Genomic DNA, 14,231 nt, shown 5'->3' on the forward strand with positions numbered 1-14,231 from the left:
CCCCGCGACCTGGCCCCGCCCCGCGCCGGCTGCCGGCGGCGGCCGGGTCTGTACTCCTCCGGGGGTCGCTGCGTGGAATTTAAGCGTGGAGACTCCACGCCTTCTCTGATCAGTACCCGCTGTGGGCCTGCGGAGAGCCGAACAGTTCAGGGTCAGCGAGATAGGGGGTGCCGAGCCCTAGTGGCGGTGCTGCCCGGGGCGGCGGCCCAGGCCCCCGAGCCCGAACTGAAGCCCGAGAGCCCGGACCCCGCCATCCTAGCGCGCCCCCTGCTGGCTGTCAGAGCTCGGGTGTGTGACCAGCCCTGTTGTCTTCATCCCGTGCATTTAAATCTTTCGTAAATTCCTTCAAGAATACCGGCCCTTCAGAAGCGCTACTCCTTTGATTACACTTTCAGGTAGCTTTCCCTTTTCTCACTCCATCAGGTTTTTGGCCTGGCAAAACCCCACTCTCCACCCACTTTCCACCTGCATCTGGGCAACCACAGAGTGCTGGGGAAAAGAAAACGCAACCTGTGCCTTAAATTCACGATCTCAACTGGGTCCTTAAGGTTGCCTGCTAGCCTACATTTCCCTCATTCATTCTACCTTTTCCTCTCTTTCTTACTCGTAGAGTTTGCTTCCTATTTCACTGAGAAAATAGAAGCGGTCAGAGAGAACTTCCCACACGCTCCCGCCACATCTACCTACCCGTCTACACCTCTGCCCACATACTGGGCCTTCTGTTACTACCAATGAACTATCCCTGCGCCTAACACCAATCCTTCCATTTGGGCATTCGCTGCCAGCCCCGCTACTACTAACCTACATCCCTACAGCAATTCTTGCCCAGATCGCCGGTTTCCCTTCTTTACTGGTTCATTCCTATCAGCATACAAACATGCTGGAATATTTTTCATCTTAGATCCACCCTCTCTTGACCTTACATTCCTCTAGAGCTTCCTCTTATAGCATTAAACCTGAAACCAGTTGTCCCCAGTTTTCCTCCCATTCTTTCTCGAACTGGTCCAAACAGGCTATGCTTCCACTGCTCAGCCAAAACCTCTTGTCAAGATCATCAGGAGCCCCATCACAGTGCTAAATCCAAGAGTCCGTTTTTAGGCCACGTTTTCTTTGTGTAAATGAGAAAGCACATGTACAACTGTAAAGTGCCTCTTCATAAATGTGAGAGGTTACCAAGATTACTTGGAAACCAGTAAACATTTAAAATTGATGAATGACCATTGCTGCAAAGATACCTCTATTCTTCCCACCCTCTCCCCATCCCCAGCCTGCCTGTGAAGTTTTTCAAGCCTAAATGGGGTTGCCTTCCATCCATGTGTTCCTGCTCTGGCATTCAATATCCTCGTGTGTGTGTGTGCGCGCACATGCCTGCATGCGTGCATTATTATGGGGCTCCATGTTATTCCAAAGGGAACATTTGACAAAGCGAAGGTCATTCCCAACCACCCTTCTTTTCTTGAATTCCTCGGGTTTCACCACCCCCCAGTCTAGAAAGACATCTGCTGCATGTCTGAGCCCTCAGAGCTTCCTCTGTTTCAGGGGCCTCATGGGAGAGCCCTCTGTGGTGGGGAGAGGGACCAGGAGCCCTCCCTGCCCTCTGTCCCAGGGATCACCTCTTTGTGAATTCAAATCACCATAATTCAAGTGAGCTCACAGCAATAACCACAGCCATGCTAGCAGGTGTTATTAAAAGGAATTTAATAATCTTAATTAAAAACTCTCAACAGGGAATTCTGTCACAGGCCTTGGCAGCTGGAAGCAACTCCAGGAGCATGCCCCTTCTGGGTGTGGTCGAGCCACGGTCTTGGATCGAGGCCCACCACTGCCACATGGCAAGGAGCTACCTGGAAGTTACTTCAATACAATATCAAAGATCTGCAAGGATTTTTTTTAAAAAAAGTTTTAAATATATTAGACTCTCTTGATTGCTATTTTTACACAAAGCTGCTGATACAGTATACAGAGTTTTAACTTTTTTTTCACATAAAATACATTTTTCTTAAATGTTCTCTGTACGTCAGTGGCTTCTGGTCTGGGGGATTATTGCGGAGGGCTGGGGGTCTGCAGACTTTTCCTCAGCGCGCAGAGCCAGGCCTCACACTGTCGCACTTGCAATGCCCATGGGAAGCAGGCCCTCTGGTGAACTGGCCAACAAGAGTCTCCTGTCAAGGAGAGGTCTACAGCTTCTGGCAAAGGGGGTGACTTCTGCAGAGTCAACCACTGACCACATGACCCTTTGCTCTTACGTGAACTGGGGTGGGGGAGGCTGTCCCCAGGCCACAATAGCAAGAGTTAAACACAGTCCTTCTGGGTATCTCGTAAAAAACTGCCCTTCTGGAAAGTGCCCCAGTATCCTGCTCTGGGAAAGCAAGTGGGAGAGAGAGCTCAAGATCAAAAGGTATCTGACACCAATCACCAAATGGTCTCATGTTATGACGAAGCCAGCAAACTGTGGTGGGGTAGGACAGGGGACACCCCCCGTGAGCTTTCCCATGCCCACTGAAATTGATCAAACAGTGCAGAGCAGTTTAATCGCTGCTGCGTATTTGATGGAGAATTATATCCTGAACTCTTCAGTAGAGCTGGGGCTAGGGTTTATTCAACTTCCCTGTGCTCTCGCCAGGAACTCACTATCTGATGATGGCCACCAACTTTCGGTGGTTTGGGGGCACAGGGTGGGAGCAAAGGCCAGAGCTCACCGTGAGCCACGTGGCACATGCTTTGGAAGTAGCCTCCTTTAACCTGCCTGGTCTCAGAGGGAGCTGAGCTAGACCTTGCTAGCTTTCTTCCAGCTCCTTGATCCCCACCCACCGGGAGGAGAGGCAGATGCTTGAGGAGAGGCTTCAGTGTTAAAGAAGTTCCTCGCCTCCCATTATCCATTGGTGGGGCAGGAGGACCCCATAACAAATGAGCAAAAATGAGCAAGAGACAAGGAGTTTCAGAACCTGAGATGCATTTGGCAGCAAATTCCAGACTCTTGGTTCTTCTACCTACTGACCTCAAACTGCTATTATACAATGCCCCAAAGATGCTGGCCTGAAGGCAGCTATCCCTGAAAGTTCCGGACAGACTTGGAATGCTGTCTCCCTAGAACCAAGATCCAACATCTGCATTTAATAGCAAATGTTATTCAGGGACGGCCACGGCAGCAGTTTCTCTAGGGATTCTAGGAGCTAGAAACCGGGTTGAAGCTGGACCAGGATGTGGTCACTCCATCTCAAGTGAATTGAATGGGGCTGCTGATACCCGTGGTCCTCAAGGGATGAGAACTGTACAAGGCAGTCTCCTCACCCTGTCTTGTTCCTCCTTTACCCCGAGAACCTAACGTAGTGCCTGGTAGGTCTCAGCTACTCAATAATCTATGTGAACAAATAAATGAGTCACCCTGACCCCACCTTGTCCCTCAACACCAAGGAGACCCTTAGGGAAAGTTCCCCAGGTCCCTGAAGCCCTAATAGGGAATGGCTTACCCCGACTGAAAACGAGAGCTAAAATGCCCACGAGTCTGCAGTTGGCTCCTGCCAGGCAATCAACTGGGATTCCCGGCCTTCTGGGTGGGAGATGAATGGCCCAGGAGGCAACAAGTGAGGGCAAAGGAGGAACTGGCCAGGAGGGCTCAGCGTGGGCAAGAAGTGCCTTCAGTCTCCAGCTCCTGAGCAAACAGATCGGAAAACCCTGCACAACCCCCTCCTAGGAGTGTATGGCTTCTTCTGCTTGCAGCTACGTTGGCTCAAGAGGAATTCAGGGTCAGTCTAATCTGAACAGTTTTAAAGCCAAAGGTATGTGTGTTCTGGATCATCCTCTGCCCTGCTCCAGCCCTAGGCTGACATGATGGAGAGCCTGCCCCAGATGCCAGGGACTCGGGAGCCATCATGCCTATCCATCTGTAGCCTCCTGAGCTGCCCCTCCACCCTAGCCTGGATCTGTCCTGGAGTTGGGGTGGGGCTTGCCTGGTGCTGGGACCCTCCCTGCACCCAGGCGCCACCAGGAGCACAGTGACTCTGCTGAGCCCTCTGTTCTCTGGTCCAGCTGCCCTGCTCCTGGTAAAACATCAGCCAGGCCCCTGGGATCCAGCTCCCTCTCTGGGCTGTGGGGCCATGGAGGCCACAGTGGGGACTGGGACTGATAAACAGCAGACCCCATTACTAGAACTGTGGCACAGGGGGGCTCCTCTAGCCCCAGCCCCCCCCCGGCCCAGGTGCCCCTCGGGGAGAATTTCTCATAGGCTCAGAAAGAAGAAGATTAGAAGGAACCCAGAGTTGGCCCCCAAATCCCAGAATCTGGACTAAGGGGACCCCTTCAAGAGTTCTAAGGAGGTAGTTTTAGGACAAATAAAAGGCGCTCAGAGCAGGGAACAAACCTGCTGCTTATTAAGTACACTAATAGGTTTTGGCTGAGGCTGTGGACAGTACCCAACTCATGGGCAGCAATTTCAAGGGGGCTCTTGAGAAGATGCAGTAGAGAGGTGGTGGGCAGCCGGCCCTTCTCAGTCTCCCCTCCCCAGCGTCAGGGAGATCGGGGCTACGAGACTGTTGGGCTGTGGGGAGGCCCAACTCCAGCCCCACCACCGCTCTCCTGAACGCAATGCAGGGTGTTGGCCATGGGCACATTGGATTTGCAGCCGTGGGGTGTCACCACTCCCACGAGGGCAGGCTGGGAGCCCCTGGGCCTGGCAGGACCTCACAAGGGCCACCTGGCAGACTTGTCTCACCAAGCATTCCAGAAAAGGCAAAGCTGGGCCTGGGGTCCTAAGCATTTACTCTGGGAGGGTGGGGGACTCCCAGCAGTCCCTCACTACTCACTCTGACGGCTCAGGCTGAGGAAGTCTGGCTGACACAGGCTGGACTGAAGCTACCTGAATATTCACAAAGATCCCCCAGGGCACTGGGCTCTGTCACGGCTACTAAAGATGCTTACAGAAATCAACACCAACTCACTCCTCGCCCTGGAAAGCCCTTCCAAAGCAAGCTCCTCCCTTAGCTCCATGTTTCCAACACCAGTCAGTAAAACCTAGTGATCATGATGCTATCCAGGAAAGAAAGCAAGAAAGCAAATTCAGTTATCTCCCACCTGGCTTTCTGCCGCCTAAGAGAATTCTTTTATCAAGTGCACTTTTGGACACACTAACTTTGTTCCCCCTTCCCTCCAATTTTTGCTACTTCCATCCAGAAGTAAAATGTGATTTGGATTATTCAGGGAATGGAAGAGCCTGGCTCTCCACCTCAGCCTCCGGGAGGTCACACAGCGGGCTCCCGGCATGGGCAAGGCTCTGGGGAGCAGGCCACTGCCCATCTCATGGACCCACGTGGCTCTGTAGCTCCCTCTGATCAAAGAGCAGACCTCCTGCTCCTTCCAGATGTGGGTGGTGATGCAAGCCCCGGTATGACTCCGGGTTAGGGCTGTGGGTCTCAGCTTAGCAGGCCCCCTTCCCTGCTAAAGCCACTTTGGCAGTGGTGACAAAACGGAGTCTTAGCCTCAATCCTTTTGGGAAGAGCCCACAAATCATCAATCCCACCTGCTTCCCATGAGCCCAGCTGTGTCATTCCCACACATGGTTGAGTGTGTGTGTGTGTGTGTGCACGTGCGCGCTGCTATGTGATATGCAGGTACTAGTCCAGAGAAGCCTTTACCGACAACCGAACTGGAATCCCAGCCCCCCCTCCCAAAATCTGGCAGCGGGGTGAGTCAGGAAGCCACGATGGGCCTTGTTTCTGATGGCAGACAATGCAGCGGGAAGCAGAACCGTGGGAAGTGGCGATGCTCTGGGCTGCTGGGTGCGAGGTGGGGTCAGCGTTCCCCTGGAAAGCAGAGCCCACCTCCCTGCAAGCTGCCCTCTCATGTCTCCCCAGCCAGGGCTGTTGGGTGGGCCTGGATTTCAGAGACCCTTCCCCGAAGCATCTCTCTCCTCCGTGACACAGAGACTAGGAGATGCGGCAGCAGCCATGGACCTTCTCCTCCATCTCCTCCATGGGCGCCTTGAACTTCAAGAGCGGGGGATCTCCGCTGGTGACTGTGTAATAGACCGAGGTGTCATTGCTGCTGTACGGTGAAGTTCTGCCTCCGATCAAGGGGGCCTTGCCTTCGCTGCCGCCCTCGCCCGTCCTGGCCATGCTGCCGCCCAGGTGGGTGCTCAGGAAGGGGTGGCTGAGCAGCTTGGTTGCAGCCCGCTGCCGCTTCAGCTCCAGAAGCGTCTGGGGACTCTGTTCCTTGTAGCCACTCCAAGGAGGGGTGGCGTCGGCCACGCCGGGGCTGCCGTAGGCCATGTTGTAGTCGGGCACCTCGTGCACTTTCCAGACGTCCCCATTGGACAGCGCGTACTGGTAGGTGCTGACCGGAGCCCGGAGGCCGTTCTCAACAGGCCCATCCATTTCACTTCGCGGGATCTTGGTAGAGAACTCAGAGAGCAGCACGGGCTTCTCCAGCCGGGGGTTCTGAGGGGGAGAAGGACAACATTGCCAGCCGGTTAGAGGATCGGAATGCACTCCCCACTTGCATCTCTGCGGAGGGCATTCTTGTCTGGACCTGTTTGCCCAACTGGGCTAATGGAACCTGCATTCCGCTTTGGGGGACTCGCCAATCTATGTGTTTTGGGAGAGCTGACTGATCCCCATCCTTGCCGCAGGGGCTGGACCATGACCCCCAGGCCTGGCCCATCAACATACTCCCTGCAGGAATTGATTCTTGACTGAAATTGGTGCCATGAGACTCAACCCTGGGACTTGTGCCAGAACAACTGAGAAAGAGAAGTTCTGTGTATGCAGAACTCGAAGGGTGGTGAGGACGATGGAAGCTGGGGGGCTGGGCAGACTGCACGTCAAAGGGCCTGCCTGACAGCAAAGCTGATGTGAAGGGAGGCTGAAGGGGTGCACTTGGAGGCCCAAGATCCAGCTGGTCCCAGACTCTGCAGTTACATGAGCTGAAAAATTCCTGTTTCGTGTCAGCCGGTTTTAGCTGAGTTTTTGGTCACCTATAATCTTTCCTATGTATTCCCAGCAAATACCTACTTGGAACGGCAGAGATTCTAACACAGAAATCCCTGGATAACAAGAGCTTTAAAAGGAGCCACTGCCTAAAAACTAGAAACTAAAAGGTAGCTACATTTCGTGCTCACAAAAATATAAACCATAGTAAAACCCACCATAAATGAAGTCAAAAGACATTGAAAAAACTGCAACATATATGACAAAAAGGGACTAATTTCCCAAATAAACAATTCTTAAAAGCCCATTTTAAAAAGCCCAACTATCCAACAGAAAAAAACCAACAAAGAAGACTCATGTGCAGCTCACAGCAATGATGATGATGATAATAAAAAAAATAATAATATCAATATTATTATTATTAAACATATGCTATTATGTTTATAGCCTACAAACACAGGAGAAAATATTCAATCTCATGCATAATTAATGACATAAAAATTAAAGCAACAAAATATCTTTACCTGTCACACTGACAAATATTTAAAAAATGTGTTATGACTTGGTGTCGGCAAGAGTGTGAGGAAACAGGCAGGTACATAAAGTGCCACAATCTCTTTGGAGGACAATATCACATCATCTCACCCCCCAAAAATTCGTTTTTGAGGAAGAATGCATACATTGCACCAGCAAGCCCATTTCTAGGACTTCATTTCACAGATATATGTTCCTTTAGGGGAGAAAAGCCTGAAAGTCACCATTAGGCAGGTGGGAAATTATGACAAGTACTTGTTCTAGAATGTTCCACATCTGGTAAAAAGAACGAAAGCAGTCTTCCTGTGCTGATTCGTGATTCCAAGAATCTCCACTTCTTGGAAAGATCTCTAAGAAATATATAATTAGGTTAAAATATGGTAAGGTGAGGGGCACTTCCCATAGTAAGCTTCCATGTATGTATGGTCTATTTTTTTTGTTTTTAATGGCACCTCTGAGCTATGCAGGCAGACTGATGCCACATTTGGGGCATTTTTTTTTCAGCTTGAATTTTTGTATCTATTTTCTTTACTTCCGGAATGGTCCTGGAAAAGACCATTCTTCATTGTCTAAATCAACGCTTCTCTAACTCTATGCATATGAGTCACCTGGGGCTCTTGTGAAAATGCACATGCTGAATCACCAGGTCTGGGTTGGGTTGAATTTTAGCATTTCTAACAAACTCCTGATGATGCTTTGATGAGCACGGATCTAGACACTAGTTCTCAGCTTCGGATGCATATTGGAATCACCTGGGGGAGTTAAAAACACACGTACAATGCCCATCTGAAAGGGCTACACCGTGTGATTCCCACTCTATGACATTCTGGAAAAGGCAAAACCATGGAGACAGTAAAAAGTTCAGTGGTTGCCAGGGGGCTGGGGAGGGATGGACAGGTAGGTGGAGCACCAGGGATTTTTAGGGCAGTGAAAGTATTCTGTATGAAACTTTAATGATGGATATATGACATCACACATTTGTCAACATCCATAGAATGTCGAACACCGAGGGTAAACCCTAAGGTAAACTATGAATTTTAGTTAATAATCATGTATCAATATTGGTTCATCAATGATAATATACCTACTACACTAATGTACGATGCTAATACCAGTGGAAAGCCCCACATGATGAAGGGGGTGTGTGGAAACTGTATGTACTTCCTACGTATGTTTTCTATAAACTACAACTGCTCCAAAAAATCAAGTCTACTAATTTTTTTTTTTTAATACATCAATACAAAGCCTGAGCCCCAGGCCCAAAGATTCAGATTTAATCAGTCTGGGTTGCAACCTAGACACCAGAAGTTTAAAACAACAAAAACAAAAACACCTCCCCAGGTGATGTGCTGGTACAGTTAAGTTTGTGAGCCACCAGTTGAAGAAACGGGGCTGTTGCAGGAGACTCCTGAGCCTCATGCCAGGGAGTCAGCTTGGCCAAAATATGTGCCAAAGCCAGCCCTGGTGGCTGATCGGATGGAGTCTTGGCTGAAACCCTACTTGCGGGTCAGACCAAGCAAACACTCCCTTAGGTGAGTGGTTTTCAAGTTTTTGTGCACATCAGAATCCCCTGCAGGGCTAGTTAAAACACAGATTGCTGGTTAAACCCGGAGCCCAGGATGTATGATTCAGTCCATCTGAGGCGGGGCCGGAGAATTTGCATTTCTTTCTTTTTTTTTTTAAAGATTTTATTTATTTATTTGAGAGAGAAAGAATGAGAGAGAGCATGAGAGGGGAGAGGGTCAGAGGGAGAAGCAGACTCCCCACTGAGCGGGGAGCCCGATGTGGGACTCGATCCTGGGACTCCAGGATCATGACCTCAGCTGAAGGCAGTTGCTTAACCAACTGAGCCACCCAGGCGCCCAAGAATTCGCGTTTCTAACACGTTCCAGGTGATGCTGCTACTGCTGGTCCAGGGAACCCACTTTGAGAACGTCTGTCTACCTTAGAGACTCTCACAGCCTTGCCAGTACCTAAAGCCTTGAAAGGGGTAGGTCAGAAAAAGGAAGGAGCTCGGGGCTTCATAGCTGTGCCCTGCCATCTCCTTGGTTTTCCCCAGGCTGGGCCCGGGATCTGGGGCCCTGGACCCTGACAGGTGTCCTTGGGACTGGACATCTGGGTGACTGGCCTGAAGCCCAGAGCTCCTTCTTTTTTCTTTGCAAAGCAGCCCCCTTTGTTTGCCTTCACCTAACCCCCAAACAAACCACAGCATTGAGAAAGCCAGAGAAGTTACCGACAAACTCAGGCCACATCCTCCCACCCTCTCCCCTGCAGGGCTGATGATTTATGCGGCTCCACACCAGTGAGCATTTCTGGCAGAGTCCTGGGCCTGTGAGATCTGAACAAACACAGGGACAGGTGTGGAGGAGGAGCTGCTTCCGTGAGGATTTCTTGAAGAATCTCAGTCTCTCCCACAGATCAATAAGGAAAAGAGGGCAACCCAACAAAAAGGGGCAAAAGAAGACACTGCACAAACGAAGATAAGCAGACGGCCAATAAGCACATGAAAACGTGTTCCCCATCGTCCACCGTCCGGGAGATACAAATTTAAAATGCGAGCTACCGCAGCAAGCCCGCCAGGTGGCTCGGATGAAAAGGGACGGGCAAGAAGAGCTCAATGGGGCTGCTGGGAGAGCGAGAGGTACAGTCGCTCTGGAAGATTGCTTGGCAGTATCTCTAGTAGCCTCCCCATGACTCGTTCTGCATTCCTGGCTATATAATCCTACAGCAAATAGGGCTTATGCCCACCACAAACCACGTATAAGAACATTTTGAGCAGCTTTATTCAAAGTAGCCCCAAACTTGAAACAACCCAAATGTCCACCAACAGGAGAATGGACATGTACGCTGTAGTATATTTAAACAACAGAACTCTCCAGAGCAAGGAAAAAGATTGAACTACTGCTATATGCCTGCACAGAGATGAATCTCATGGTGACGGAAGAAGTCAGACAGAAAAGACTACAGAATGCCTGGGTCCATTCATATGCAGATGTGGACGCAAAACTCATCTTGAGTGCTCAAAGGTAAACAGTGGCTACCTTTAGGGTGAGGGGACCACTGAAAGAGAACCTGGGAGCTTTCTGGGGTGATGGAAATGCTCTACGCATTCACCTGAGGGTACACGTTTATAAAAGTTCACTGAAAAAAAACATTTAAGATTCGTGTACTGTACGTAAGTTCAACTCACAAAGGAAAGATAAATAAATGTGATTTAATTTCAGTCTGCAGCTCTTTTCTTCCCGACCCTAGGAACTAGGCAGAACAAAGCCTCCAAGGCACCCTCTCTGTCCCCAGCCAGGGCTGTGATTGGATTCCCTTGGGTGGGCACCCTCACCGGCTGGAGACAAGCCTGCATGTGAGCTCTCTGTTCCAGCAGGGAGCAGGGTCCCACGCGGGCACTCTGGGCTAATCATTTTGCATCCCGCCAAAGCAATACTCTCCAGAAATGTTTTCGGCTGCTCATCATTGGTGGAGGTACCAAAAAGGCAGACTGCTGCTGGGATGGTCAGCCTTTCCCTTTTTGGCCCCAGCAGTTCTGCTCTGGCCCCAAACTTGCTGGCCCCACTCAGCAAGCCAGCAGCCATGTGTGAAACCCGAGCATGTTGGTACTGAGTCCAACAGTGTCCTCCCAAAATTCCTGGCCACCCCACACGTCTCAATAGGACCTTAGTTGGAGACAAGGTCTTTGCAGATGTAATAAGTTAAGATGAGGTCATACTGGATTAGGGTGGGCGCTAATCCAATGACTGCTGTCTAAGAAGAGAAAACAGAGACACCGACACACACAAGGAAGAAGGCCATGTGACGACGGAGGCAGAGACTGGAGTCCTGCAAGCAAAAGCCAAGGAACGCCTGAGCCACAGGAAGCTGAGAGAGACGCATGCAACGGACTCCCCTTCAGAGCCCACAGAAGAAACCAACCCTGTTGACAATTTGATTTTAGACTTCTGGCCTCCAGAACGGTGAGAGAATACATTTCTACGGTTCTGAGCCCCCGAGTTTGTGGAACTGTGATCCAGCGGTCCTAGAAAACCACCATGGCATCCCCTTAAGAAAGCCGTTCAACGCCCAGACCCCTGGCTACTCTTGGCTTCTTAGAGCTCCGACCAGGACCCTACTCGGTTTTCCCAAACATTTCTTCCAACCAGACGTGCTCTGTAAACACAATTCTCAACATCTTGTTATGTTCCCCCCAAAAAGGCTCTAGTGCCTTTAGCGCCCAGGGTGGTTGCTGTACTGAGCCTCTCTTCTGGGGGGCCCAGAGCCAGATTTGCGGGAGCACAAGCGAGCAGGCAGCAGGTACTTCCTGTCCGTTATGAGACCCTCCTGGGTGCCAAAGCTCCCAGCTCTGACTCTCACACCCCCAGGACCGCCTCAGTAAGCCCAGGAACCACCAGCACCGAATGGGATCCAGCTGGTGCAAGGGCGCTGCCCTGCTGCCCTCCCTCCGAAGGCCCTCAGATGAAGAGGCCAAGCCCGGGCTGGGGTCCTCCGCCCCAGCCGACAGCGAGCCAGGGTGTGAGGCCACTCACTGGGTCCTTATTCTCTTGGTCTGTCCTGGTCTCCCTGATGTCCCCATTGTAGGTGGCGGTCCGTTGATCCTCGGCCGCGCTCCGCTGCTGCCACAGTATGGCCTCTCCCTCGTACTCCTTCCTGTACAGGTTGGTCCTGTCCGACAGGCTGGCTCGACGCACCACCTTCCTGAGGGGAGAGAGGAGCTGCTGGTGGGCTGCGCCCAAGCCCCGCAGGCAGGAGCGCCCCAGGGGACCGCGGCCGGCCTGCCCTGACTCACCCACGGCTCCCCGCGCTGGACGTTCTCCGGCTCAAGGATGACTTGTGTCTCAGCTGTGACTTCATGATGACGTCATGCTTGTGTTTGAGCTCCAACAGCAGGACTTTGAACTCCTCCTCCTCACACAGGTCTGAAGGGGTAGAGGAGGCTGTTGTGGGGAGCAGCGCAGGGGCCCGTGGCCCCCAAGTGCCCTCCAGACCACAGGAGCTGCCACCCCAATGCACTGAAAACTCCCAGCATCTTTTGGGGGCATCCAGAGAGGGAAGTAAACAACACCGGCCTCACTTCCTGGGCTACACCCCAATCCTTAGAGGATAAGAGCAGGAAACGCAGGGCCCACAGAGTCACAGCTCCTAAGGTTCTCCGCTATGACCAAAAGATCCATCCACCCTCAGTAGTTTCCAACAGGAGTCATCAACTCTCCAGTGATGTAAGAAGTATCAAGAGAAACAAGCAGGTACTTTACGTAGCCCAAGCCAAAACTTATAGATATCTCGAATCATATATACCTACCCGTTCAATCCACCCAATCCCTCATTCATCTATCCACCTACTCACTGACCCAGCCATCCACCCATAGATTCATCCCCTACCCACCCATCCACTGATTCATCCATCCATCCCCCATCCATCCATCCATCCCCCATCCATCATCCATCCATCCACTCATCCATACATTTATCTATCCATCTATCCAGCTGTTCATCTGCACACTAATCTACCCTTCATTAATTTATTCATTCATTCTTCTACCCATCCACACACCAATCCACCATCTAGCCAACTCTGTATTTACCCAATTATCCCAATATCCATCAAAAAGTTGATGAGTACCTAAGTGTGTACTGGGTTGTATACGGGGCTTACCTATTGGCATCTCATCCATGGATGTCCTAGCACTGAGACTGGCCCCATGGGACACCAATAGCTCTGCCATCTGCATCTGAAACACAGGAAGAAGCCCACGTTCCCCCTGGGCTCAAAAAGCCTAGGAGGTAGAGAGAGTGCCCCCACGTTTCTTAGGATCTGATGTAAGAGTGATGGGGCAAAGCTGGTCCGCAGGGAAGGCTCTGCACCCTGGAGCCAGGAATCCTGGCAACACAATGGGCTTGACAGCTCCTCCGACCGCCTGGGCCAAGGGATAGGAGAAGAAGGAGTCCGCTGTAAACCTAGAGCTGCCAGGTATCTCTTTTTTTTTTTTTTTTTAAGATTTTATTTATTTATTTGACAGAGAGAGAGCACAAGTAGGCAGAGTGGCAGGCAGATGGAGAGGGAGAAGCAGGCTCTCCGCTGAGCAGGGAGCCCGATGCAGGGCTCGATCCCAAGACCCCAGGATCATGACCCGAGCCGAAGGCAGCCGCTCAACCAACTGAGCCACCCAGGCGCCCCGAGCTGCCAGGTATCTAAGGAGGTACTGCAAAAGCTGCAGAGTTTTGTATCTGGGAAACAGAGGGAGAAACGATGCAAATCAGAAATGTGAGGAATTTTCTAATTTGGTAAATTTGATTATCATCTTCTTAGGACACAACTTATCAAATGTTTTTGTGAACTCTCTAGGTCTTTTCCTATCCCGCAAACTAGTTGTAGTCAACACCTTAAGTGGGTCTTGTGAACCAACTGCCAGCCCAAAGGACAGCGGGTGGGTCCTTCGTGCCCTCGCTCACAGCCCCACGGCTGAGAGTTACCTGTCCCCAGAAGGCAGCTGCATGCAGGGGCTCCCAGCCATCCCAGTCCTTCATGTCCACGCGCACCCCGTGGTCCAGGAGGAGCTCAGCTGCCCGCAGGTATCCATTGGCTCCAGCTATGTGCAGCTGAAGGAGAGGGGGAAAGTGAGCCTTCCCTATGGGTGCCAGTACCACTTTTGGAGATGGGACAGCCCTCTTTGCAACCCAAATCCCAGCTCATTTCCGGATATGGTAGAATGGAATAGAATGAAGCAGAAATCCAGCCACACTGCAAAGTATTATTAAGGCCACTCTTCA

At 51.2% G+C, this 14,231-nt stretch overlaps 1 protein-coding gene across 2 annotated transcripts in view; it reads right to left on the bottom strand.

Annotated features, from left to right (window-relative positions):
- Positions 1-1,682: 1,682 nt before the first annotated feature.
- PPP1R16B (protein phosphatase 1 regulatory subunit 16B) overlaps positions 1,683-14,231 on the bottom strand; it is a 92,912-nt gene continuing 80,363 nt past the window's right edge. Inside the window, exons 7-11 of one of the 2 annotated variants that reach the window (XM_032420190.1) lie at positions 13,935-14,060; positions 13,117-13,192; positions 12,250-12,379; positions 11,990-12,158; positions 1,683-6,431 (exon numbers count right to left, since the gene is read on the bottom strand). In XM_032420190.1, the coding sequence (XP_032276081.1) occupies positions 5,922-6,431; positions 11,990-12,158; positions 12,250-12,379; positions 13,117-13,192; positions 13,935-14,060 (1,011 nt within the window). In that variant the 3' untranslated portion in view covers positions 1,683-5,921. The remainder of the gene's footprint in view (positions 6,432-11,989; positions 12,159-12,249; positions 12,380-13,116; positions 13,193-13,934; positions 14,061-14,231) is intronic. The other variant, XM_032420191.1, reaches the window with a different exon arrangement.

The sequence above is a fragment of the Phoca vitulina genome, unplaced genomic scaffold (assembly GCF_004348235.1).
Source record: "Phoca vitulina isolate PV1807 unplaced genomic scaffold, GSC_HSeal_1.0 scaffold22, whole genome shotgun sequence".
Taxonomy (NCBI): domain Eukaryota; kingdom Metazoa; phylum Chordata; class Mammalia; order Carnivora; family Phocidae; genus Phoca; species Phoca vitulina.